This window comes from Stegostoma tigrinum, chromosome 14 (genome assembly GCF_030684315.1).
Source record: "Stegostoma tigrinum isolate sSteTig4 chromosome 14, sSteTig4.hap1, whole genome shotgun sequence".
In the NCBI taxonomy this organism is placed as follows: domain Eukaryota; kingdom Metazoa; phylum Chordata; class Chondrichthyes; order Orectolobiformes; family Stegostomatidae; genus Stegostoma; species Stegostoma tigrinum.
In genome coordinates, this window is record NC_081367.1 from 45,340,141 (window position 1) to 45,364,485 (window position 24,345).

Consider the following 24,345-nt stretch of genomic DNA (forward strand, 5'->3'; position numbering starts at 1 on the left):
AAAAGAGCTAAATGAACCAAAATTTGTTACATAGATCTCAGATTGACTGTAAAAATGGTGGGCAGAATTCAGTATAAAATTTAATGTAATTGCAGTGCATGTTTCAGTTGTAAATAACTTGCAACAAAACATGGATCAAAATATATATTCTGAATATGCAGTTGTAGCAGGAAGACTGCTAAAATGTGCTGTGGCAATATTTTCTGAAGAGCTACAGAATAACATTGATTTGAAATATACGAGCTTGTTCATATCTGTTATTTAAATGTTGGTTCCAAATGCTCTTTTGCGAGGCTAAGCCCTATCAGGCCTAAATAACTTTTTGTAAAAGCCAAAATTTGTGTAATTTCTTCTGCAAGTTACAGCACATCAACGATATTTACTTGGTTGGTGGATGGTATAAGGAATTGTCAGGCTCTCCAGTGGCTCATTGAGTTAAATATCCAGTAATTAACTGTTGCTGTGTCATCTGAACCCGTGAAGTTCCAGGTGAAGGCAGTGGTCTTTATGGAGTTAGTTCATTTGAGACATAATGCTTTCAGGAACATTGAAATTGAGCTGAATGTACTTTATAATAGAAGGAGAAAACTGATCAGCATTCCTACTTGGGTTCACTGTCCTAGTGTATCAGTGGGCTTTGGTTGGTGCAGGGAGGCAGTGTGAATAGAGATGTTAAAAGAGGGATTTTATTCAGGGAAACAGCAAGCACTTTCAGGAGAAGTTAGATAGAAAGTGGATGAGAAATGAGAGCACAAAATAAGAGAGTGAAAGACATGACTGCAAGAACAAAGGTAAAATATTTTGGCTCATTTTAAATATGTGGATTGTATTTCTGTTGATTGTACTTGATGCCATCTAAATTAAAGAACTTACACTGTCAATTACACTTTTTTTATATATTAATTTTAAATTATCAAAATGAGTGAGCTTCTCAAACCAGTTATGAAATATGCCACTGAATCACATTCAGAGCATTGTGGGTTACAATCTGATTATCAGTTATTTGCAATTAATTCATTTATGTAACAACATAACTAGATCATCATAATGTAAAAATGAAGCTGTTCAGTAAACTTTAAGAAATTGTAAAAACAAAACAGCATTTTGAGAAATGTATGTATTCTAACTATATACAATGTTTTATTGTTTTACGGCACAAAATAGAGGACTATTCAGGTTTAAGCCCGGAGTCTCAAAGTGTAGAAATGCAATGAATCTAATGGTTCTAATCAAAACTATGAAGTTTAAAGGACTAATGCTTAACTTCTGAGTAGAAAAAAAGTCTGAAATAAGTTCCTCAAATGTTGTAAATAGTTAACAAGTCAGGCAGCATCAGTTGGACAAAAGTAGAGTGCAGGATTACTTTGTATTTAAATACAACACATAACTTTACCTTTTACTACCATACTCTTTCCTATCTTCTGGTGTAACATTGTTAAATCATATCCACATAATGGATTAACGTGGACTTAAGCTCCATGTGATTATTTGAATCGATAGGCCTAACTTGTGCCTAAAATGGGTCAGGGATCAATTGCATCAAGTCGCTGCTCATTTTGAAACAATTGTGTATTCACTTTAGGTGAATTATTGGTATCACTGCTTTCTCAAAATGAAAGGAATGTGGCCAGGATAATGAAGACTATATTTGATATGTATTGCTGATTACATCTGGACAGCTTCTTAGAATAAAAAAAACAACAAAATACATTCTACAATTAGGGTTGTAGAAGAGTCCAGCTGGAATATTGAATTCACAGTTCACTTATGTTCTTCAGAATGACCAACACTGCATCCAATGGTCATATGCTACACACCTAGATAATTCTGTGGCCTTCCATGAGAAATATTTTTTTCATGCATCATCTTCTAAAAATTCATCACCCATCTGTATAATTCTGATTAAAATGTGGTTACAGGGCAATGTATATTAGAATAACATAAGTAGATTAATGCTTTTTGATAATATTTATAAATATTAATAATCTGACCACACTGAAACTGATAGGGGACTGTTTTAGGCAAATTAATTATCTTAGATTTGGCTCAGTAATGGCTCTGTGACCTGTGCAATGAACTATATGCATATATTGGAGAATTTGATTACCTTTGTGACTCAGCAATGAATAATATTTGATATATAATTATAGGATTACCTCAGTGCCAGTGCCAGTGTCAAGTAATGAATCATCATCAATATTGCATTGTACAATTGCTTCACATGGCAGCTTAGTAATCCATTTCACTTCACATCATATAGAATTATCTCCAATTCTTAACATCCATGATCCATTTGTACACAGAATTATATTTTTAACCTGTTTTTGTTAAATTCTTGGGTTCAAAATTTGAAAAAGTATATGATGGAAGCTTCTGACCTGGATCAAGCTGTTAAAAACACTAATACAAGCTGCCATTTATCTATAGCCAGCCTGTTTCAAGCCAATAAACAGACCCTTGAAGTTACATCAAATATTATGTGGAATTTGGAAAGCTTCTTAAGTAGTCATAGGGCATGATGGTAGTCAGTAACATGACACAAAAAAATTGCACTTAGCATTGGGGGAATGGAGTGGGAGTAGTGGTTGAGATGCACACTCCTGAAATGTCATGAGGCAAGCAGGATGCGTATATGAATAATGATGTGGAGATGCCGGTGTTGGACTGGGGTGCACAAGGTCAAAAATAACATGATACCAGATTACAGTCCAACAGGTTTATTTGAAAATGCAAGCTTTTGGAACTCAGCTCCTTCCTCAGGTGTAGTGTGTGTGAGACAGAAGTTGATATCTTTCTCCTTTATAGATTCTGAGTTATATCCTCTCTCTCACGCTACACCTGAGGATGGAGCTGAGCTCAAAGCCTGTGTTTTAAAATAAAGCTGTTGGACTATAACCTGGTTTTTTGTAGACATTGTTCTACAGGGGTCTAAGCAATGATAGAACAGTAAAGTGGGGCCCAACTTTGGACCATTGTTACAATTGGATATAGTTTGGTTTGCATGCTGTGTACTCCCACAGCAATGGGTGCAGGCCAGTCACCAATCATAGGCCCCATCTATGAAGATGGTGTGGCTTCAATTTTAACTTTTAGATTCTTTTAATTTCAAACATCTATTTTCATTAAACTTAGTCTGATAACATATGAATAATTTTTCACAATGAAAATTTCAAGACAATAACCCAGCTGACAACTAAATTAGTTGCACATCTCTTGCAGGGTTTTCTCAGTTCCTTTATAAAAACCGAAAGAACTGTGGGTGCTGTAAATCAGGAACAAAAACCAGTGACTGGACCAGAAACATTAATTCTGTTTCATCCTTCACAGATGCTGCCAGACCTGCTGAGCTTTTCCAGCAACTTTGCTTTTGTTTCCCAGTTTTATTTTTACACTCTTGAATTGACAATCTCACTAATTGTACATTTTGTTAGTTACAGAAAGATATCCTCCTCACAGTTTGACTTCATAGCTGAAAAATATTTATAGTCACACTTCTGACTAGTGTAAGAAACAGCTGGTTAATATTCACATCTTCTTGAATTTTGCAGTTCTGATGTCAAGAAACAGCTTATCTTTGAGAGGAAAAATAAAAATACTGGTAGAAGTTGTTAATTGTATGAGATTTTTTAAAGTTTATACCTTAATTTATTTTAATAGCCGTTTGACTTCTGATTTACATTTTGTATGTATTTATTTGGAGCTTTCTTGCCTTGATATATCATGCTATGACTTTTTTTTAAAAAGCAGTGAGAGTTACTTGCTGTCTGCTCTGTAATCAACAGTGCCTTCTCAATTTAGTGGTGGCATCTCAATATTAATCAAGTGATGTCCATTGTTTTTGACAAATGTTAATCAGAAGACAAATACTTGTAAATAACAAGAAAAACACAAGTACTAGAAAATCTGATTGAACTGCTGTTGAGTTGCAGCACTTTCTGTCAACAGCGTCTACTAGTTTGTGACCCAGAGAACAGAGAACTGAAATTAGTATAAAAGATTAGCCACCCGATCTTATTGAATGGGTGAACCGATGCAAAGTTCCATATGATCTACTCCACTGCCAATCCTTAAGCTCTGCAGTTATTGAAGTTGCTTAGAGTTTCTTCACTGTTGTTTGGTTGAAGTCAGAAAATTCATCTCAGATGAGGGAAAATCTTGGAGCCTTTCAGCTTTTTAAGTTTCAGCACCAGAGGTTGTTACCTTTTTCCAAGTGACAGTTTGATGTTATTTCATAGCCCAAATTTGACACAAAATTTAAATATCAAATATAGAAATTGTGTTATGCCTTGTTGAAGCTCGACTAATTTAATGTGCAATGCAAACAAAATACTAAAACATCCATTGCTTTAAATTAATGGATACTGAACCTTTTGTGGAATTTATAGCTGTAACTATTTGCTGAGTAATTGACATTATATCTGCACTCTGCTTCAGGTCAGCTTAGTGAGTGTCATCACCCAGGGCCACATTGGGCTTCCCTTGTAAAGGTAAGAGCCCTGTATGACACCAGAACCCTCAAACATACCAGGTACTTAATAGTACTCCAGGATGTAGAAGTTGTTGCAGCTGCCAGGATAGTGGGCACCCACCTCTGGGAAGTGTTATTAGTGATCACTGATCACCTGAACATGAATGGAATGCAATTTAATGCATTCTGCATCAGTAGGAACCCAGTTGTGTTGCTGAATCCTACTGCTTAAGCCGCAGCACTGATCTCGTCATTGAAAAGGAAAATGATTTAATGTGATCTCGCACAGATATGTTCAGTCACTGTCCTGATGCATTTGTCAGCACACCACCTGAGAGATCCCACAAAGGTCACCTGTTGTTCTCTGGAATCCGCTCAATGCATACAAGTTTGAACTGGCTGCCACCTTTACAGCCACTGGGAGAGGATGGCCTCTCAATCTTGACTTCATTCTAGCATCTGGCATAGTTCCATTATAGGGTACTGGACATAAGGAGCTTGCATCAAAACTGTGCCTTGCTCATCTCTAGGAAATGGACTTGGGGCCGAAAACTTCTGGGGCTCCTGTAAACCAGTGCATCCTGGGATCTTGCTGTTGTGACCTCTATCAGAGCTCAGATCTCCTTGTACTCGACAGTGGCCTGTTGCTGCTTCCAGATTTGCTGATGGCCTTCACCTTCTCAGGTAGACAGCCAGTGACCAGTGTCCCACCATTGGGACTGTTGGTGAAGATGACCTACATTGGGAACACAAGGAGTGAAAGACAGGTTTCAAAAATGTCATTGCAGCATGTTTGCAAGTTCAAGCTGAGTACACTTCTCCATGCAGTGAGACATGCAGCGTCCTGATAACAAAGGACATAATCCAACGTTCATTCAGCTTCAGCATCAATGTGTGCACCAACTTGGTGAATGCATTGTGCTGTCTAACTGACCAGCACATTACATCAAAAGAAGAATTTGCTACAATCTGAACATTTTCCCAGCCTACATCAATCATCTAACTTTTTGTTGCTTTTGGTAGGTGCCATTGTAAATTTGCATGACAGGTAACATGGCAATGGTCTGTCCCTCCCAAAGAACCCTTGAAAGGGAAAAAATTAATGGTTCACATTTTGGCATCACTGGTCTCTGAGTAACTATTCCCAAGTCCAGGGCCTGAACTGTGCTGTAATGTTCTATTAAGTTGCCAATGACATGTTGCAACCTGCTTTTGACAAGCATTTAGATGCTAAACCCATTTATTCTGCAAGTGGCCAATAAAATGATTGCAAATGAAATGTAGCTGGAGTTTGCAAATGCATGCCTCATGTATTTGCTTCATAAATGTCCTGGTATTCAGCAGACATTGATTCTGCACTTTTATCCATCAAACTAACACTGACTCTGCCCACTTTGTACATGTTGCAGGTATTTTACCATGGTGTTCTCTTCTACAAAAGGGCGAGTAATAACAGGGAATCTTTCAACAGCTTGCATGACCTTGACATCCCATTTCTACCATCCCCCTCATGTAAAGAACAACTGCATTTAACTTTGCTTACAACAATTTTAGGAAGTATCATTAAACGTGTAGAATTGTATTAATGGTCAAAGTGCTGTTTATCGCCATCGCCGTCGCCGTACCTGGAAAGATCTGCGGGTTGGGAAAGGCCAGATCAGTAATAAAGGGCAAGATGCTAGGACTAAGTGAATAGCTCTCCAAAGGGGAGCGCTGATACAACATGACAAATGGCTGCTAATACATCCTCCCTGCTCCCTGAATGCCAACATTACACCTTTTAATGATGTTATCCCAACTCCTCCATACTCCCCTCATAATGGTGGTCACTGCCAGTAACCACCCATGCTGCATACCCCACCATGCCCTCTGATGCTGATCCCCCTACCCCAATATTCCTTGAGTTACTCACATCACTGTCCTTGTTTCCGCCTCTACAGATCCCTCTAATGCCGCACCCCCCCACCCTCTGCGCTAACTCTAGCCTTGAATCCTTCTCTCCTTTCGGCAATGATGCCCCTACTTGCTCATGCAGGCCTGTCTTGCATCCTCCTGGACACTCAATGAACCAACCCCAGAACTCATAAGACTCCAGACCTTTGATTTCAATGAGCAGCCTCTGGACACAACTGACCAGAACATTGTGTTTTCAGCTCTCTGAATGATGATACACAATTCCTCTGACTGCTGCTGCTGACCCTACAGGACTGATCATTGCTATTTCTCGGAGTGTAGTCTAGCATATCAATCCCTGACTCTGAAATGCAAGCAGGTAACTGATCGTCGCCAAGCCCCAGGAGTGAATACATACGGTGCTCATCACTGACACTATTGAGACCTCTTGACGGAGAGACACCCCCACTCTCAGTGAATTGAGGACTCGCTCCTCTCCAATTTCCCCCATGGCCATTTGGTTAAATGAACATGTGGTGTGCTTGTTATGCAAACAGCTGGCACATATTGTAGGCCTTCCATTTATGATTAAAAGATGTTCATGACCTTTCTTGGCACTCTGCCCCCAACCCAAATCCCTGCTGACAAACATGAAGAGCAGTTTGACCATTAATATAATTCTACATGTTTATGATACTTGCTAAAATTGTTTTAAGTATCAAAAGAGAACAATGTTTATAGTCTATGAAAAGCCCAATTAACATTGGCTGTATGCAGAACTTATCATCATCATCATGATGAATAGAAAGCACAAAGATGCAATGTTCCTTGCATTACAGTAGACAGGGTGTAAGGTATTGTGTTCCTGGCTACCGTTTCTTGGGATATCAATTTAGCTTGCTCAAAGTCATCATGTGTTCACTGAGCAAAATGTAATTGTTAGAGCAATGTTATTCTCTCCTTACTCTGTTGCTAATTAAATATGTATTCTTTCATGAGAGGTGGGAAGCAGTTGGAAGTTGATTACCAAACAAAAACTGAAAGATCTGCAGATGCTGTAAATCAGGATTGATTGCTGGAAAAACCCGACAGGTCTGGCAGCATCTGTGAAGGAAAAACAGAGTTAACGTTTCGGGTCCGGTGACCCTTCCACAGAACTGATGGTGGCTGGGAAAACATCAGTTTATATGCAGTCTCATTGAAGGTTGATGTTACTAACAGATATGAAAGGCCAAAAGCCAAATTTGTGCATGTTTGTATTAAATCCCTATTTTTACAAAGTTCCCCATCAGATAGGATATAAGGGTTAATGTATTTCTGAGAGTTAGCACATGCAGAAACTCTGCACTCCTGTTCTAGTCAATGTTCTAAAAATAATGCAGAGAAATTTTCAATTCCCTTGAGTGCTTTTCTATCGGTTTTACTTCTGACTCCATGTGAAAGAGGTTGACCTCCACTTGATCCCTCACTCTGACCTCCCAGCAGAGTTCAGAAACTTGTCATGTAAAAAGCAGTTAGGAAGGGAAGATCCCAGCTAGTGAGCTTAATAACGTGTTCTTTGCCACAAAAGCTGGTTTACAATGATAGGGTTATGGTGGCATAGTAATTTTGTTCCTGGACTAATAATCTTAAGGCTATAGCTACAACACTAACATATACCTGATAAAGTGAAAATTTACTTGACTATATCTTCTCCACTAAAACAGATTTTTCTAATCTGACCAGCTGTTGTCCATTGGTCTCACAATCATCAACAAAGTGAAGCATAATGTTGTCAACAATACTATCAAAAAGAACTATTCATCAATAACTTAGGTCACCAATGCTCAGTTTGGGTTTCACCATCAAAAATCACTTCTCGTCCTCACCACGACCCCAGTCTAAAGATGGAGGAAATAGCTTAATTCCAGGCGTCAGTTACTGCTCTTGGAAGGAAAGCAACATTTAACTGAGTGTGACATCAGAGAACTCTAGCAGAAGTGAAGTTAGTGGGATTCAGGGAGCAAACGTTCCCATTGAACGTTGCCATATTTGAAAATATGGTCATTTCTGTTGAAAGGTGATTATTTCAACTCTAGGTCAACACTTCAAGAAATTTCATTGTCTCAGTGGCGTTCAACTGTTTCATCAATGACCTTTCCTCCATCATCATGTCAGAATTGGGCAGTTTACTGATGATTGCCCAATGATCAGTGCCATTCACAATTCCTCAAATTTGTGCACTCTTTCAGCAAAACCTGCATAACAAACAGGCTACAGCTGATAGATGACATGTAGCATTCACTTTACAGATGTGCCAGGCAATTACCATCTCCAAAAAGTGAGAATATTACAATGTTTTCTAGACACTCAACAATGTTACCATCATTGCATCATTTACCCTCAAGATTATTGGAAATCCCTATTGGCCATAAACACAACTGGAACAGCCATACAAATACTGCAGCTGCAACAGCAGATCAGAGTTTGGGGTGTTCTGTGGTGAGAAACTCATTGCTTATTTCCCAAAGTCTACCAACCAACTGAAAGGCACACAGAGTGTGATGGAACGCTGCCCGCTTTCTGCTGTGAGCACCCTCTGGAAAACATTCTAGGGCATGGTCCAGATTCTGGAAAAAGCAGCCAGCTGAATCAGCGTCTCCTCCTCCACCATTATTACTAACTTCATCTACTTCCAGTACACAGTGTAGTAACTTGCCAATACTCTTTCAAAAGCATCCCCCAAGCCCACAACCTATTCTACCCAGAAGGATTAAGCTTTAGAAACATGGAAGCACCCACTACTAGCAAGATTCCCTGCTCATCACACCATCCGGAGTGTGAATATATCACTGTTCCTTCGCTGTCAGTAGGTCTCATTCCCTTGGATCTTCTCAACAACACGTTGTGTTACCTACACCATCTGATATGCAGTGATGAGAATATGGCTCACTACAAGTTTCACAGGGGCAATTAAGGATACACAAATACATTTTCACTTTGACCTCATTACAAGCACTGCAGAACTCATTTGTTAACAATAAATCTTCAGTTGAACATCAAGGATTTAAATTAGTTTAAATTGTTCAAGCTTGCTTTCATAGTGGGATTAAATCAAATGCATCTAATATAAAAAACCTAGTCGATAGAATTTATGCAGCAATGTACTGCAGCACGTGGTTGCAATATGTATGTAAATTATGCATTGGTAAATTGTTAGTCAGCTTGAAAATCAGGTAATGAATTTCTAAACAACCTCCTTAAAAGAAATAGTGAATATAAGGCTGCTAGCTACGTGTGCCTTTAATCTTCTAGAATGAAAGGTAGATGCACAAGCTGACAGCTAATTATTATTAGTCGCAAGCCAGGAGCCAATAAGCTTCACTGGTAAGATTCCCTTAGTTAGCCTCATGACGCTAGCCAATATACTATGTGACCTTGGATAAAGTACTAAGGAATCATATGACTATAAAGCATTTTAGTTATATTCCTCGAACACTTACACTAAGTGAGGACATAAACCTTGAGCGCAGTCAATGACTTATCAGTATTGTGATTGTGATTGTTGTGGAACCTGGGATGTACCTTTTCCTCTTGTCCGGATTTCTGAAGGTGAAATGAAGTCTTACTTCCACTTTGTACAAATGTGTCGGCATTTGGAGAGCACAAAGCAGAAATGTATGTATTAAACTTTTGATTAAGACTGGTGAAAACTATTACATTTTATGGTATGCTTTAGATGAATTAAAACTAAATATGTGCCTGATGGTCCAAAATAAATCTTGTATTATAAATGATAAAGAAGATTAGGAATGGGTACTGAGTCCATATAATAAGCTGTTTTTGTATGTCTGAACATTAAAATGAAGTAAAAAGATAAAGGATGAATTATATGCTTCTGTTCAGTTCCAAGATTTAGCTTATATATAAGCCATTAATGCAGACAGTAATGTATGCAGTATGTATGTCGGTATGTAGCAGAAGAACTTGTAGTAGTTGCATGTTGGTAATTATGTTTGGTTTTGGACTACTTAGCCCACATTATTTTAGCTAGGTATGAAATTGGATTTGAATTGTGACAGCTTGTACTCACATTGAAGAGCAGATTAACTCTCCTATCAATGGTATTTATGTATAATGAGCCAGACAGCATCTAATGAAGCTTTTTCTGTAGGGAAATGCAATGTTTAGATGCAGGCAATTGCAACAGCTCTAGAAGCCAGGGGGAAAAAACACAACTACAGGAAAAACTCAGCAGGTCTGACTCCATTTGTGGAGTTAAATCAGAGTTAGCATTTTGGGTGCAGTGATCCTTCCTCAGAACTGATAGTAGCTAGGAAAAAGTTGTTTTTAAATGCAGAAGATTTGGTGGGGGTGGGGAGGTTGAGGTGGTGAGGATAAGGAGTAAACACCAGGTGGAAATAGAGCCCAAAGAGAGAGAAGAACAGTTGGACAGACAAAAGAATGGATAACGGTCAGCCTAGGAGAATGAATGGCTGCTAATGGGGACAATTAGTGGCTTACAATGGGTTGTGTGTAATAGCAGACCATGTGATAACAATGTCAAGTGTGGGAGATAATGGGAACTGCAGATGCTGGAGAATCCAAGACAACAAAATGTGAGGCTGGATGAACACAGCAGGCCAAGCAGCATCTCAGGAGCACAAAAGCTGACGTTTCGGGCCTGGACCCTTCATCAGAGAGGGGGATGGGGTGAGGGTTCTGGAATAGATAGGGAGAGAGGGGGAGGTGGACCGAAGATGGAGAGAAAAGATAGGTGGGGAGGTAGGGAGGGGATAGGTCAGTCCAAGGAAGCCTGACAGGTCAAGGAGGTGGGATGAGGTTAGTAGGTAGATGGGGGTGCGGCTTGGGGTGGGAGGAAGGGATGGGTGAGAGGAAGAACAGGTTAGGGAGGCAGAGACAGGTTGGACTGGTTTTGGGATGCAGTGGGTGGAGGGGAAGAGCTGGGCTGGTTGTGTGGTGCAGTGGGGGGAGGGGACGAACTGGGCTGGTTTAGGGATGCAGTTGGAGAAGGGGAGATTTTGAAACTGGTGAAGTCTACATTGATACCATTAGGCTGCAGGGTTCCCAGGCGGAATATGAGTTGCTGTTCCTGCAACCTTCGGGTGGCATCATTGTGGCAGTGCAGGAGGCCCATGATGGACATGTCATCTAAAGAATGGGAAGGGGAGTGGAAATGGTTTGCGACTGGGAGGTGCAGTAGTTTGTTGCGAACTGAGCGGAGGTGTTCTGCAAAGCGGTCCCCAAGCCTCCGCTTGGTTTCCCCAATGTAGAGGAAGCCACACCGGGTACAGTGGATGCAGTATACCACATTGGCAGATGTGCAGGTGAACCTCTGCTTAATGTGGAATGTCATCTTGGGGCCTGGGATGGGGGTGAGGGGGGAGGTGTGGGGGCAAGTGTAGCATTTCCTGCGGTTGCAGGGGAAGGTGCCGGGTGTGGTGGGGTTGGAGGGCAGTGTGGAGCGAACAAGGGAGTCACGGAGAGAGTGGTCTCTCCGGAAAGCAGACAGGGGTGGGGATGGAAAAATGTCTTGGGTGGTGGGGTCGGATTGTAGATGGCGGAAGTGTCGGAGGACGATGCGTTGTATCCGGAGGTTGGTGGGGTGGTGTGTGAGAACGAGGGGGATCCTCTTTGGGCGGTTGTGGCGGGGGCGGGGTGTGAGGGACGTGTTGCGGGAAATACGGGAGACGCGGTCGAGGGCGTTCTCGATCACTGTGGGGGGAAAGTTGCGGTCCTTGAAGAACTTGGACATCTGGGATGTGCGGGAGTGGAATGTCTTATCGTGGGAGCAGATGTGGCGGAGGTGGAGGAATTGGGAATAGGGGATGGAATTTTTGCAGGAGGGTGGGTGGGAGGAGGTGTACTCTAGGTAGCTGTGGGAGTCGGTGGGCTTGAAATGGACATCAGTTACAAGTTGGTTGCCTGAGATGGAGACTGAGGTGTCCAGGAAGGTGAGGGATGTGCTGGAGATGGCCCAGGTGAACTGAAGGTTGGGGTGGAAGGTGTTGGTGAAGTGGATGAACTGTTCGAGCTCCTCTGGGGAGCAAGAGGCGGCACCGATACAGTCATCAATGTACCGGAGGAAGAGGTGGGGTTTGGGGCCTGTGTAGGTGCGGAAGAGGGACTGTTCCACGTAACCTACAAAAAGGCAGGCATAGCTGGGGCCCATGCGGGTGCCCATGGCCACCCCCTTAGTCTGTAGGAAGTGGGAGGAGTCAAAAGAGAAGTTGTTGAGGGTGAGGACGAGTTCGGCTAGGCGGATGAGGGTGTCGGTGGAGGGGGACTGGTCGGGCCTGCGGAACAGGAAGAAGCGGAGGGCCTTGAGGCCATCTGCATGCGGAATGCAGGTGTATAGGGACTGGACGTCCATGGTGAACATGTGTTGGGGGCCAGGGAATTGGAAGTCCTGGAGGAGGTGGAGGGCGTGGGTGGTGTCACGGACGTAGGTAGGGAGTTCCTGGACCAAAGGGGAGAAGATGGAGTCCAGATAGGTGGAGATGAGTTCGGTGGGGCAGGAGCAGGCTGGGACGATTGGTCGACCAGGGCAGGCAGGTTTGTGGATTTTGGGAAGGAGATAGAAACGGGCCGTGCGGGGTTGGGGAACAATGAGGTTGGAGGCTGTGGGTGGGAGGTCCCCTGAGGCGATGAGGTCATGAATGGTGTTGGAGATGATGGTTTGGTGCTCGGGTGTGGGGTCATGATCGAGGGGGCGGTAGGAGGTGGTGTTGGAAAGTTGGCGTCTGGCCTCGGCGATGTAGAGGTCAAGTGTGGGAATTGTGGTAAGGGCATGAGAAGATGCCTCAAGCCCTAAAATTGTTAAACTCAATACTGAGTCCAGAATCTCCACTCTCTAATGAGAAGCCACTAATTGTTTTGTCTTGTGGTTCTATATTGTCACTGATTTTTGATCCTCCTTATACCTTGAAAGTGAAATCCTGATCTGTAACATCACTATCTTCTTTAGTAGATGTGACACATTCTTTGTATGTATTCATTTGCTTGTCACTTGCTAAAGAGCAAACTTTCAGCTGCAGAAGGTGTCCAGCCCTAATGTTACCTAAAGGATCTGGCAGCCAAACTGTAAATAAGATTCAAAAACAGAAGTTTTTGGAAGCTGAGCAGGTCTGGCAGCATCTGTGTGAAGAAATAATCAGAGTTAACGTTTTGGGTCCAGTAACCCTTCCTCAGAACTGATGGTAACTGGGAAAATGTCAGTTTAGATGCAGAAAAAAGGGAAGGAGATGGTGTAGGGAGTGAATGATAAGATACAGCTCAAAGAGAGCGAACAGCTGTTGGATAGACAAAGGAATTGATAACTATTCACCTTGCTTGACAGATCGTTGTTAATGGGGACTGTTAGTGACTATCAAAAGTTAGTGTGCAATGGTAGGCTATGTGATAACGGGGCCTGGTGTGTAGGGCAGGGGGCTAAGACTTGGGAGAGCTTAGGCCCTAAAATTATTGAACTCGATATTGAGTCTGGAGGGCTGCTGGGTCCCCAAGCAGAAAATGAAGTGTTGTTCTTCCAGGTTTGCGTTGAGCTTTGCTGGAACACTGCAGCAAGCCAGAGACAGAGATTTTGGCCCGGGAACAGTGTGGAGTGTTCAAGTGACAGGCACAGGTAGATCAGGATCTTTTTTGCGAACAGAACGTAGATGTTCTACGAAGCGGTCACCCAATCCATCCTTCATTTCCCCAATGTAGAGGAGACCACATTGTGAGCAGCAAATGCAGCAGACTAGATTGTGGGAAGGGCAGGTGAAGTGCTACTTTTGGGCCCTTGGATGCTAAGGAGGGAGGGGTAAATGGGCACGTGTCACACCTTCGGAGGTTGCAGGGGTAGGTGCCATGGGGCTGCAGAGGGGTGTGCTGTTGAGAGTGAAGGAAGAGTGGACTGGGGTGTTCTGGAGAATGGAAGGGAGGGGAATGTGTGTCATGTGATGGCATGTCGTTGGAGTTGGCTGAAATGGCATCTGCTGATCTTCTGGATGTGGATGCTGGTGGGATGTTGGGACAATTCACGCCTTTGCTCCAGGAAGAAGCGGAGAGCCCGATGGCCCTCCTGGCATGGAATGGATGTGTAAAGGGATTGTGCTTCCATGGTAAATAGGAGGCGGCTTGAACCTAGAAACTGGAAGCTTTGAAACTGGCATAAAGCGTCCAAAGGATCACGGATGTGCGTGGACAGGGATTGGACCAGGGGAGAGAAGACTGAGCCAAGGCAGGAAGAGATGAGTTCTGTAGGGCAGGAGTAGTCTGAAACAATGGGTCTGTCCAGACAGTCCTGTTTGTGGATTTTTGGAAGGAGGTAGAAATGAGCAATGCATAGCTGGGGAACTATCAGCTTGGAAGAGGTGAGGTGGGGTGGTGGGCGGAAGGTTACCAGATGAAATGAGGTCAGTTACCGTAGTAAAAAAAAAATGGCCTGATGGGTCATGGTGGGATCATCTTCCAGGGGAAGATGGGAGGAGGTATTTGAGAGCTGGCACTCAGCCTCTGCAATGTAGAGGTCAGTACGCCAGACTATAGCAGTGCTGGACTATATCAGGCTTAGTAACAAAGTCAGGGTTGGATCTAAGTGCATGGTTTGCAGTCAGTTTGGAGGGAGATAGGTTGCCTCAATTTCTCTATCCCCTCACCAAATCCAACCTATGTCACATTGACAGTTCTCAATGAACAGATTAAGTGCAGGTAAAAGGCCAGGGTGGGGGGGGGGTCCAGGTTGAGGGACAGTGCCGTAACAACTGGGCGATGGGGTCTGAGGGATTGGGTGAGGATTCTTGCCCAAAGAAATGGGCATGGAGGCAAAGGCAGCAGAAGAGTTTGATGTCATGTCATACCTGAAACTCATTAAGGTGGGGACGCAGAGGAATAAAGCCGAGGCCTTTGCTGAGGACAGAACATTTAGTATTGGAGAGCGGAGGGTTAGGTGGAATGGTGACTACCTGATGGGAGGTGGGGTTATGGGACAGGATGGAATCAGAGGGAAGGGGAGGAGAGGTAAGTTCCAGAGGGCCACGGGTATCCCTGAGTTGTTGCATGCTGCGGACCTTGATGCCTGAAAGGAAGCGCAATGAATGAGCTGAAGGATGAAGTGGAACTGTGGAGTGGTGCAGCCCTGAGCTACTGTGATGCAATACTGTTGGAGAGATAGGTTGAGAGTGTGCATGTGATGCTGCATGGCACTGAATGTGGATCTCAGGATGTGGTGAGAGCAGCTGTCCGTGGAACGTTCGACATCACTGAGACACCTGTGATCCTGGGAGGATTCACAACATGGGGGCTGAAACTTTAGTTGGAATCCACATGGGGTGAGTCTGAGCTGGACGCAGTCACTGAGAAATGTGAGATAACAAAGTGTGGAGCTGGGTGAACACAGCAGGACAAGCAGCATCTCAGGAGCATAACAGCTGACGTTTTGGGCCTAGACCCTTCATCAGAAAAACTTTTTATCTTGGATTCTCCAGCATCTGCAGTTCCCATTATCACTGAGGAATGTGATATGGCTGTGGAGACGAGTTTTAGCAAATACTTGGTCAAACACTAGGAGTGACAGTAAAATTAATGCCAGTGGGCAAGAAGAGGCATTGGAATGGAAATCCTGTCGGAGAGAGGAGCAGAACTTCAAGGTGGGCATGCCTAGAAGAAATGTGGCAGCAAGTTAAATACTAAATAAAAATTGAAATCACTGCAGTACTATAAATCGGGAACAAAAACAGAAGTTGCTGGAAACTTAGCAGGTCTGGCAGCATCTGTGAAGAGAAAAAGAAATCAGAGTTAATGTTTTGGGTCTGGTGACCCTTCCTCAGAACTGGTGGTAGCAGGAAAATGTCGATCTATATGCAGAATGTTGCTGGGGCAGGGGGAGGTAGGGAACAGATGATAGGATAGAGCCCAGAGAAAGAGAAGGGCTATTGAATAGACAAAGGAGTTGATAGCAATCTGGCTAGGAGAGTAAATAGTTGTTAATGGGGACCATTAGCCTGCTATTACACACCGCCTACGTTAGTCATTGTGTGATAACAAGGCCTGGTGTATGGGGCAGGGGGTGAGGATATGGGACAATTTAGGCCCTAAAATTATCGAACTCTGTATTGAGTCTGGAGGGCTGCAGGGTCCCCAAGTGGAAAATGAGGTGTTGCTCTTCCAGCTTGTGCCTAGCATCGCTGGAACACTGCAGCAAGCCAGAGACTGAGATGCTGACCAGGGAACAGTGTGGTGTATTATGTGGCAGGCAACTGGAAGCTCACAATCTTTTTGTGCGAGCAGAATAGAGATATTCCACGAAGCGATCATCCAGACTATGCTTCGCTTCTCCAGTGTGGAGGAGATCACTCTTGTAGAGTCTCCAGAAATAGCATAGGGTGATTGAGGTGTCGAGGTGAGTTCCTAGATTTGACAGGAGTGTCACTGCACCTTCAAAAGGAAAGTGGAATATTTGCTGACTTGTTCACACAAAGACTATCCACCTACACCTGAGGAAAGCATGGTGGCTCAGTGGTTAGCGCTGCAGCCTCACAGCACCAGGGACCCGGGTTCGATTCTCGCCTCGGGCGACTGTCTGTGTGGAGTTTGCACATTCTCCCAGTGTCTGCGTGGGTTTCCTCCGGGTGCTCCAGTTTCCTCCCACAGTCCAAAGATGTGCAGGCTAGGTGGATCGGCCATGCTAAATTGCCCTTAGTGTTCAGGGGTTAGTGGGTTATAGGGGGATGGGTCTGGGTGGGATGCTTCAAGGGCGGTGTAGGCTTGTTGGGCCAAAGGGCCTGTTTCCACACTGTAGGGAATCTAATCTACACTCCTTGAATCTCCATGGCTGCATCTGTCAACTCAGAACCGATTATTCTCTTTTCTTGTGTTTACAATTGTAGCAATAGTATTCAGCAGCAGTCTTTTGCAATTCTTATTCAATGAAATAGACTCTTGTACAGCTCAGAGTGTTGTCTTGCACCACATGCTTTTAGTGCACACTGCTCAACATACCCACTGTCTAGACAGCCTGTAATATTGGAGCCGCTGGCCCATTGCTCCAAACAGACAAATTAGACGGTACCATGCTTATTGTCAACTTTAACAGGCGTGAGCAAATTAAAAACTGTAGCATTAGCCTCCGCAAAGAGCACCAGACTAATTTATAGATCCTTGGATTTCTTTTGACCTTGTATTACATCTGAATTAGAGTGGCTTGAGTTATAGCTAGTATTGAAAAAGCAGAAATTTTACAAACTGAATATTGTGAAGACTCAGGCCATTGTTTTCAGTCCCTGCTGCAAACTCAGTTGCCTAGGCGCAGCCTGAGGCTGCACGTGCTTACATGGGAAATAGGAGTAGGTCTTGGCCATTTGGCTGCTTGGTCCTGCTTCACCATTCAACTAGATCATGGCTGATATTAAATTTCAGCACCATTTTCCCAAATTATCCTAATATCCTTGGTATTTTTAACATCTAGAAACCTGTCAAACACTGTCCTGAACACTTTCTTATATTGAATGACTGAACATCTACACTACTTTGACACAAGGAATTCCAAAGACTTACTGTCACTGAGCCATGAAATTTGACTTCATCACAGTTCTACTTTCTGACAATTGTCTGCCCTGATTCTAGATCTCCCCACCTGAAGAAAATCTCCTTCCTGCATCTATTCTGTGAAGCCCTGTAAGAATTTTGTGTTTCAACAAGCTCATCTCTTGTATTTCTAAATTATAAAGAACACAAGCTCAATCTCTCCTCATCAAAACAATCCCAGAAATTCAGCCTGGTGAACCTTTGTTGCCTTCCCTTCATGGCAAATGTATTCATTCTTAAGTTTTAAAATAAAACTGCACATAATATTCTAGGTGCAGTCTTACCAAGGCTCTATAATTGCAGCAAAACAACTTCAGTAAATAAGTGTGGAGCTGGATGAATACAGCAGGCCAAGCAGCATCTTAGGAGCACGAAAGCTGACGTTTTCTGATGGAGGGTGTCAGCCCGAAATGTCAGCTTTCGTGCTCGTCTGATGCTGCTTGGCCTGCTGTGTTCATTCAGCTCCACACTTTGTTATCTCGGATTCTCCAGCATCTGCAGTTCCCACTATCTCTAAAACAACTTTAGTCCTGTTATCAAATCATCATGCAATAGAGGTCGAAACTGGGCTGTATGTCCTCAGGTCCTTCAAGGTGGCAGGACTGGTAGATAAGGTAATAAAAATATATAGAATGTTTTCCTTTTATTGGATCTGGTATTTTAGTTTTAGTTAGGCCACAGCTGGAATTTTGTATAGAGTTCTGGTCACTGACACCAATTGCTGGAAAAGCTCACCGGGTCTGGCAGCATTTGTAGAGAGAAATCACAGTAAATGCTTTGGGTCAAATGACCCTTCCTCAGAGCTGCTGGTAGGTTGGAAAGTGTTGGTTTATATGAAGTAGATAGGTCAGAGCGGGGTCAGGGGTAAATTATAGGTGTGGATAGAGCCCACAGAGAGAAGAACAGTTGGATAGGCAAAGAAGTGGGTAATAATCCAGCTAGGAGGGAGAATAGCTATTAATGGGGACTGTTATTGGCTAACAATGGTGTGTGCATCAATAGATGATGTGATAACAAGGCCTGCAATGTGGGTTTGGTCCAAGCACATGGGACAGGTCAAGCCCTAAAGTTGTTGAACTCAGCGAGTTTTGAGAAGATTTGTAGCTCGGATTGAGGTTCTGGATGTGAGTTTGCTCGCTGAGCTGGAAGGTGAGTTTTCAGATGTTTCGTCACTTTTTTTTTTAAATTTGGAAAAAATATACTTTATTCATAAGATGTACAAAAGGGGTGCGGAGGCAGGAGGGTCCGGCTCCGGGTCAGGCTGGGGACGCACTGTTTCCTCCTTCCCGCCTGGAAGTTCCGGGGGGCCCGCCAGTGCTCCAGCGGCACTTGACTGGGTGTCGGAGGGAGCCTCAGGACGCCTCCCGTCACCTGGAAGCGGGGTGCTGCTTTCCTTCCCCCTCGAGATCTTTAACTTCTGCTTCGGGTGGGCGCTCTCCGAATCCCCCTTGTCAGAGGAGCTCTTACAGCCCCCCGTATTTGCCTCTTCCCGCCTGATGTTTGCGGTTCCTGGGCCCGTCGACGCACCTTCCTCCTCGCTTTCCGGACTGTTGTCCACTCCCCTGGGTCGCCTGTCGCCGCCTCCATCGACTCCGGGTTGTCAGGGGGGAAATCGGAGCCTGCAGGGGTGCTTTGCTGGCCTCGGGCCCATCTTGCGGGGCTGGGCCCTCCTGCACGGCCTGGCCCTCCTGCACATTAGTGGGGTCCTTGCTGGGCCCTGGTGCCTTCCCCTCCTCCGGGGGGGCTGGCCCCGCATTGCCCCTGCCGGCGACCTGGGCGTAGGTGGTCCCCCGCTGCGGGCATGCCCTAATAGAGGTGGCCCGCTTCCCCGCAAAGGTTGCAGCTTTTCTCTCGTGGGCAATCCTTTGCAAGATGTCCCTCCTCCCTGCAGATGGTGGCTTTGCAGTCGGCCACCACGTGACCTGACCTACCACAGGCATGGCAGACTTTAGGTTGCTCTGCATAGGTCAGGTAGACCTTGCTCCCGCCGATCGCGAAGCTGGATGGTGGGTGTACGACATTCCCGTCCACGCCCATCCTCAGCGTCACCTTGACCTGCCTCTTGCTCATCCAGATGCCAAAGGGGCCCATGATGTCAGTTAGGTCCCCTTCCACCTTCTCATACCTTCCGAGGAAGGTCAGGACATCAACTGCTGGCACGTGCGGGTTGTACATATGTACAGTCACCATACGGCTCCTCTGTGCTGGCATCACAAACAGCGGGACAGCGGTCAATACAGAGAGGGGGCCCTCACCTCTTTTCTCCTTGAAAACCTCCAGGAAGCGCTCGCAAAGCTTGGCACTCCTGAAGGTCACGTCGTAAAAACCTCCTCCGGGGAAATCCTGCAGGCAGTAAATGTCCGCAGCAGCGAACCCACAACAGTCCAACAGGACCCTCTTCACGAAGAAGGTTCGGTCCACAGGTGCACCTTCATCCACCTTCTTTACAGAAACACGGATGGTGTTCCGGACCCCCTGACCTGGGGCACGAGCACTTGCCGCAGCCATCGTTGCAGGTTGGCTGCTCCCCTGAACCAGCGTTAGGCCGAAGCCAGCATTAAGATCCACTGGTCGCAAGGGTGCACAGCCAACCCGACGTCCTCCTTTCACCTCCAAGATAGCTCTCTCCTCCTCTCGGTCCACAAGAGAGTAGGTCTTTATTGCGTTCGAGATGTAAGCTAGTTCACTGAGCTTGCCGGTTTGTTCCCAGATGTTTCATCACCATTCTAGGTAACATCAACAGTGAGCCGCTGGTGTTATGTCCCGCTTTCTATTTATGTGGTTAGGTTTCCTTGGGTTTGTGATGTCATTTCCTGCATTGGTGATGTCATTTCCTGTTCTTTTTCTCAGGATGGTAGATTGATTTGGAGCCAATCTACCATCCTCTGAGAAAAAGAACAGGAAATGACATCACCAATGCAGGAAATGACATCACCAATGCAGGAAATGACATCACAAACCCAAGGAAACCTAACCAGATAAATAGAAAGCGGGACATAACACCAGCGCTTCATCGGAGGCTCACTGTTACCTGGAATGGTGACGAATCTTCTGAAAACTCACCTTCCAGCTTGTTGAACTCAATATTGAGTACAGCTGGCTGCCCAAGCGGAAAATGAAGCCCTGTTCTTCTAGCTTGTGTTGAACTAGACTGGGACACTACAGCAAGACCCTGAGCTTCCAGTTGCTTGCCACTTCAATACACCACCCTGTTCCCTGGCTAATATCTCTGTCACCAACTTGTTGTAGTACTCCCGCAAAGCTCAGTCCATTTTCTGCTTGTAAAGTCTACAGCCTTCTGGACTCAATATCAAGTTAACCAACTTTTAGGGCTTGCCCTCTCCACATTAATAACTATTAACCCTCATAGTCAAATTGTTATGCATTCCTTTCTCTGTCTAATGGTAATCTATCTGTCTGGGCTCTATCCCCATCTATCATTTACTCCTTACTGAGTTCCCACTGAACCCCCCCACCCTATTTTCTGCATATACCTGAAATATTAACTGATGCTGCCAGGCTTGTTGAGCTTTTCCAGCAATTTCTGTTTTTGTTTCTGATTTACAGCATTCACAGTTCTTCTTTTTGGTTTTTATTTTACAAAAATGTTACCAGGGTTCATAAATTGCAGCAATGAGGAAAGATCGAATCGGTAAGTTGTTGTCCACAGAACAGAGAAAGCTCAGGGGTGACTTAATTGAAATGTACGATACCTTGAAGCCTACAGAAAGGAGAGAAAGGAGCTTTACAGCAGCAGTTCATCATCTATACTATATATACTTGTGTAATACTCAAATTTTTTAAGACTGTTTTAAGGTGAAATTTATGGGATCAACTATTACATGGATACTGCTTTTGAGGGGCTGAAATGCAAACTACAGTCCAAAATACTGTATTGTTGGCAGAAGACCAATTGATCCCTAGAGGGCATTTTTACCGAAAAAATGAAGAAGAAATTTCAAAACCTCAACTAGGTATATGACTATTCCACAAGTGCTACAGGTGAGCTGAGTTCAGAGGAGTTGAGCTGCACACAAAGGGAGGTTGTATGCTGACTCTGACCTGATGCATCTTAAATTTTTGTGCCAAGTTGGTGTCAATTGTACATCAAAATACATAATAGTGTGAAAAAATGATTCATTTCCTGATCATAACATTTATGCACAGGATAATACCTTGACTCTCAAATGTCAATCTGTTGTCTGTGAAGATCTAGGGTCGACTTTTTTATGAGACGTATGGAAAATGCCAGACTTTTTTTTGACCAAAAATAGGGGATTGACTTTTACATTGGTTCAACTTTTACTCGAGTATATACAGTAATTGCTTGATGCCCAAACCCATTAATTGAGTCCGCACAGCTGGTTTGTTGGCACAGCTGTTGTGGGAATAAGAGTTTGGTTATCTTGACAGATTTTTATGAGCCGTTAGATTTTTTTTTACATGGATATCCCAATAACGTTTGCTAATCTGACAGATTTATGAGCTTGTCAGATATTTCCCGGGTATTATTATAGGGCTTAAAAGTTACATTTATGTTTATTTTGGGTGGATGGATTGGGGAATGTCGGGGTGGGCAAGATGTGGGTCTGAGGGGTATGTAGGCTGATTTGGGGTGAGCAGTATGAGGGAGCTATCTCCAGAACTTGGGCAATGCCTCAGACAGTAGAGGGACCCTTTTTAAACTTGTTACTTGGACATCACCGACCTCAGTCTCTGCTCCCCGCCATAAAAATAGCATTGGCAGGCACCATCAGTGGGATCATAAGATTGGAAAATCTTCTGAATCCTGTTTCCACCTCCAGAGTGAAATCCGGCAAAACCATTCACTTATTGATTGCTTTTTGTAATGATCTACTTTTTAATAATTAATGCATTCAGATTCTTAAATCTCTGCTCCTTGACTGTGCCTAATTTCACCATTTAAATAACACTGATTTATCTTTTCTATGTCCAGAGTCCCTAAACTCATAATTTTTCACATTTTGCCTTGATTCTGCTCATTCACTCAATCTATCTATATATATTTGAACCTTCCAGCTTCCAACTTCACTGTTTGTTGTCCCTGATAACTTTACGTCATTAACTAACTAGGATATACATCCTGTATTCCTTTGTGTCATTAATAAGTATGGTGAAAGCTTGAGGCCATGGAGGGGATCCCTAAGGAGTCTCTCCTACCTCCTTTGCAGTTACCAACCCAAGCAAAAAGGCTACCTCCAATTCTGTTGCACATTTATTTATCCTAATATTCCCTTTATGGAAACTTACTGATTCAAATTGCATTAGAGTTTTGACCACCTTGGCCTGATTGTCAGGAATCTTTGTTTTTGTAGATGCGTCACCTCTCTCCATATTAAAGTTTTTCGAAGTCTTTTTTGCTTAATTGTTCACTTTTTGCTTATCAACTTTGTTCCCTGTAAATATAGGGTGCATCAATTAGTGGAAAGCTTCTGATGATTTAGTAATGCCTTGCATGAAACACTGGACTGTTTCTATTGTGGCTGGTTTTACAATTATGGCATGACCAATTTGCAAAGACAGTCTTCTTTAGCAATGTGGGATGCAGGAATTTATTGTGAGAAAGATTGACAAGAAATATAGGGAGATGTAGTTTTTAAAAATATTGTATTGAATGAGTCATCTTTAAGCTAAAATAACACTATGGAACAATATTTATTAATTAAATACAACGAGACACATTTCTTGTTTGTGAATGTTTCTCTGCAAGAACAAAAACAGCAGCACATTAATTAAAATGAAGACCACACCTAAAGCAAAAGAAAATCAGAAATGAAAAATCGACTAGTGTTTCGTTGTTGCTGATTTTATATCATTGTGCAAAAATTCTAAATGACTCGAACATGTATCTTCAGGCACAGTGGCATTGCAAAATATCCTCATTTTACTTATTATTAAAAGGCAAAATGTATAACAGTTTTAGAAGCAGAGAAGTAGATATGGTCAGTGTGTAGGAATTTCTCTGCAGTACAGATCAGTAACTGGGAGATACAAAACTGAGGCCTTTACAGTGCCTCCCTTACTGGACAGAGGGTACTATTACAGCATGACAAATTTGCAAAGGCAGTCTTCCTCAGCAACGCAGGATGAAGGAATTTATTGTTGGATTGATGAGAAATATTTGGAGATGGAATTTTAAAATATATTATTTTGTATGACCAGTCATTAAGCCAAAAGCCTTAAGGTTCAAATATGAATGGTCATTATACTTGCCTAATAATTTTTTATGGACCAGTGGCTTTTACAGCTGAGTTCCTCTAATGATCCAGCAGAACCACAAATTTAAACAGCAGCTGAGAACAAGAAATATATAAATCTTTAAACTTGTTTACAGACTGAATGAAGCAGAAAAAGGCACTGGAAATATGTTCAGATCAATTTTTCGTTTCTGAGTC

At 43.4% G+C, this 24,345-nt stretch overlaps 1 protein-coding gene across 6 annotated transcripts in view; it reads left to right on the forward strand.

Annotated features, from left to right (window-relative positions):
• mcf2l2 (MCF.2 cell line derived transforming sequence-like 2) overlaps window positions 1-24,345 on the forward strand; it is a 360,445-nt gene that overhangs the window by 46,759 nt on the left and 289,341 nt on the right. For 4 of the 6 annotated variants that reach the window (XM_048541668.2, XM_059651115.1, XM_048541671.2 and 1 more), the window contains exon 1: window positions 9,784-10,018. The exons of the other annotated variants lie outside the window; for them this stretch is intronic. In XM_048541668.2, coding sequence (XP_048397625.2) covers window positions 9,877-10,018 — 142 coding nt within the window. In that variant the 5' untranslated portion in view covers window positions 9,784-9,876. Of the gene's footprint in view, window positions 1-9,783; window positions 10,019-24,345 lie in introns of those variants that run through there. 6 annotated transcript variants of the gene reach the window in all.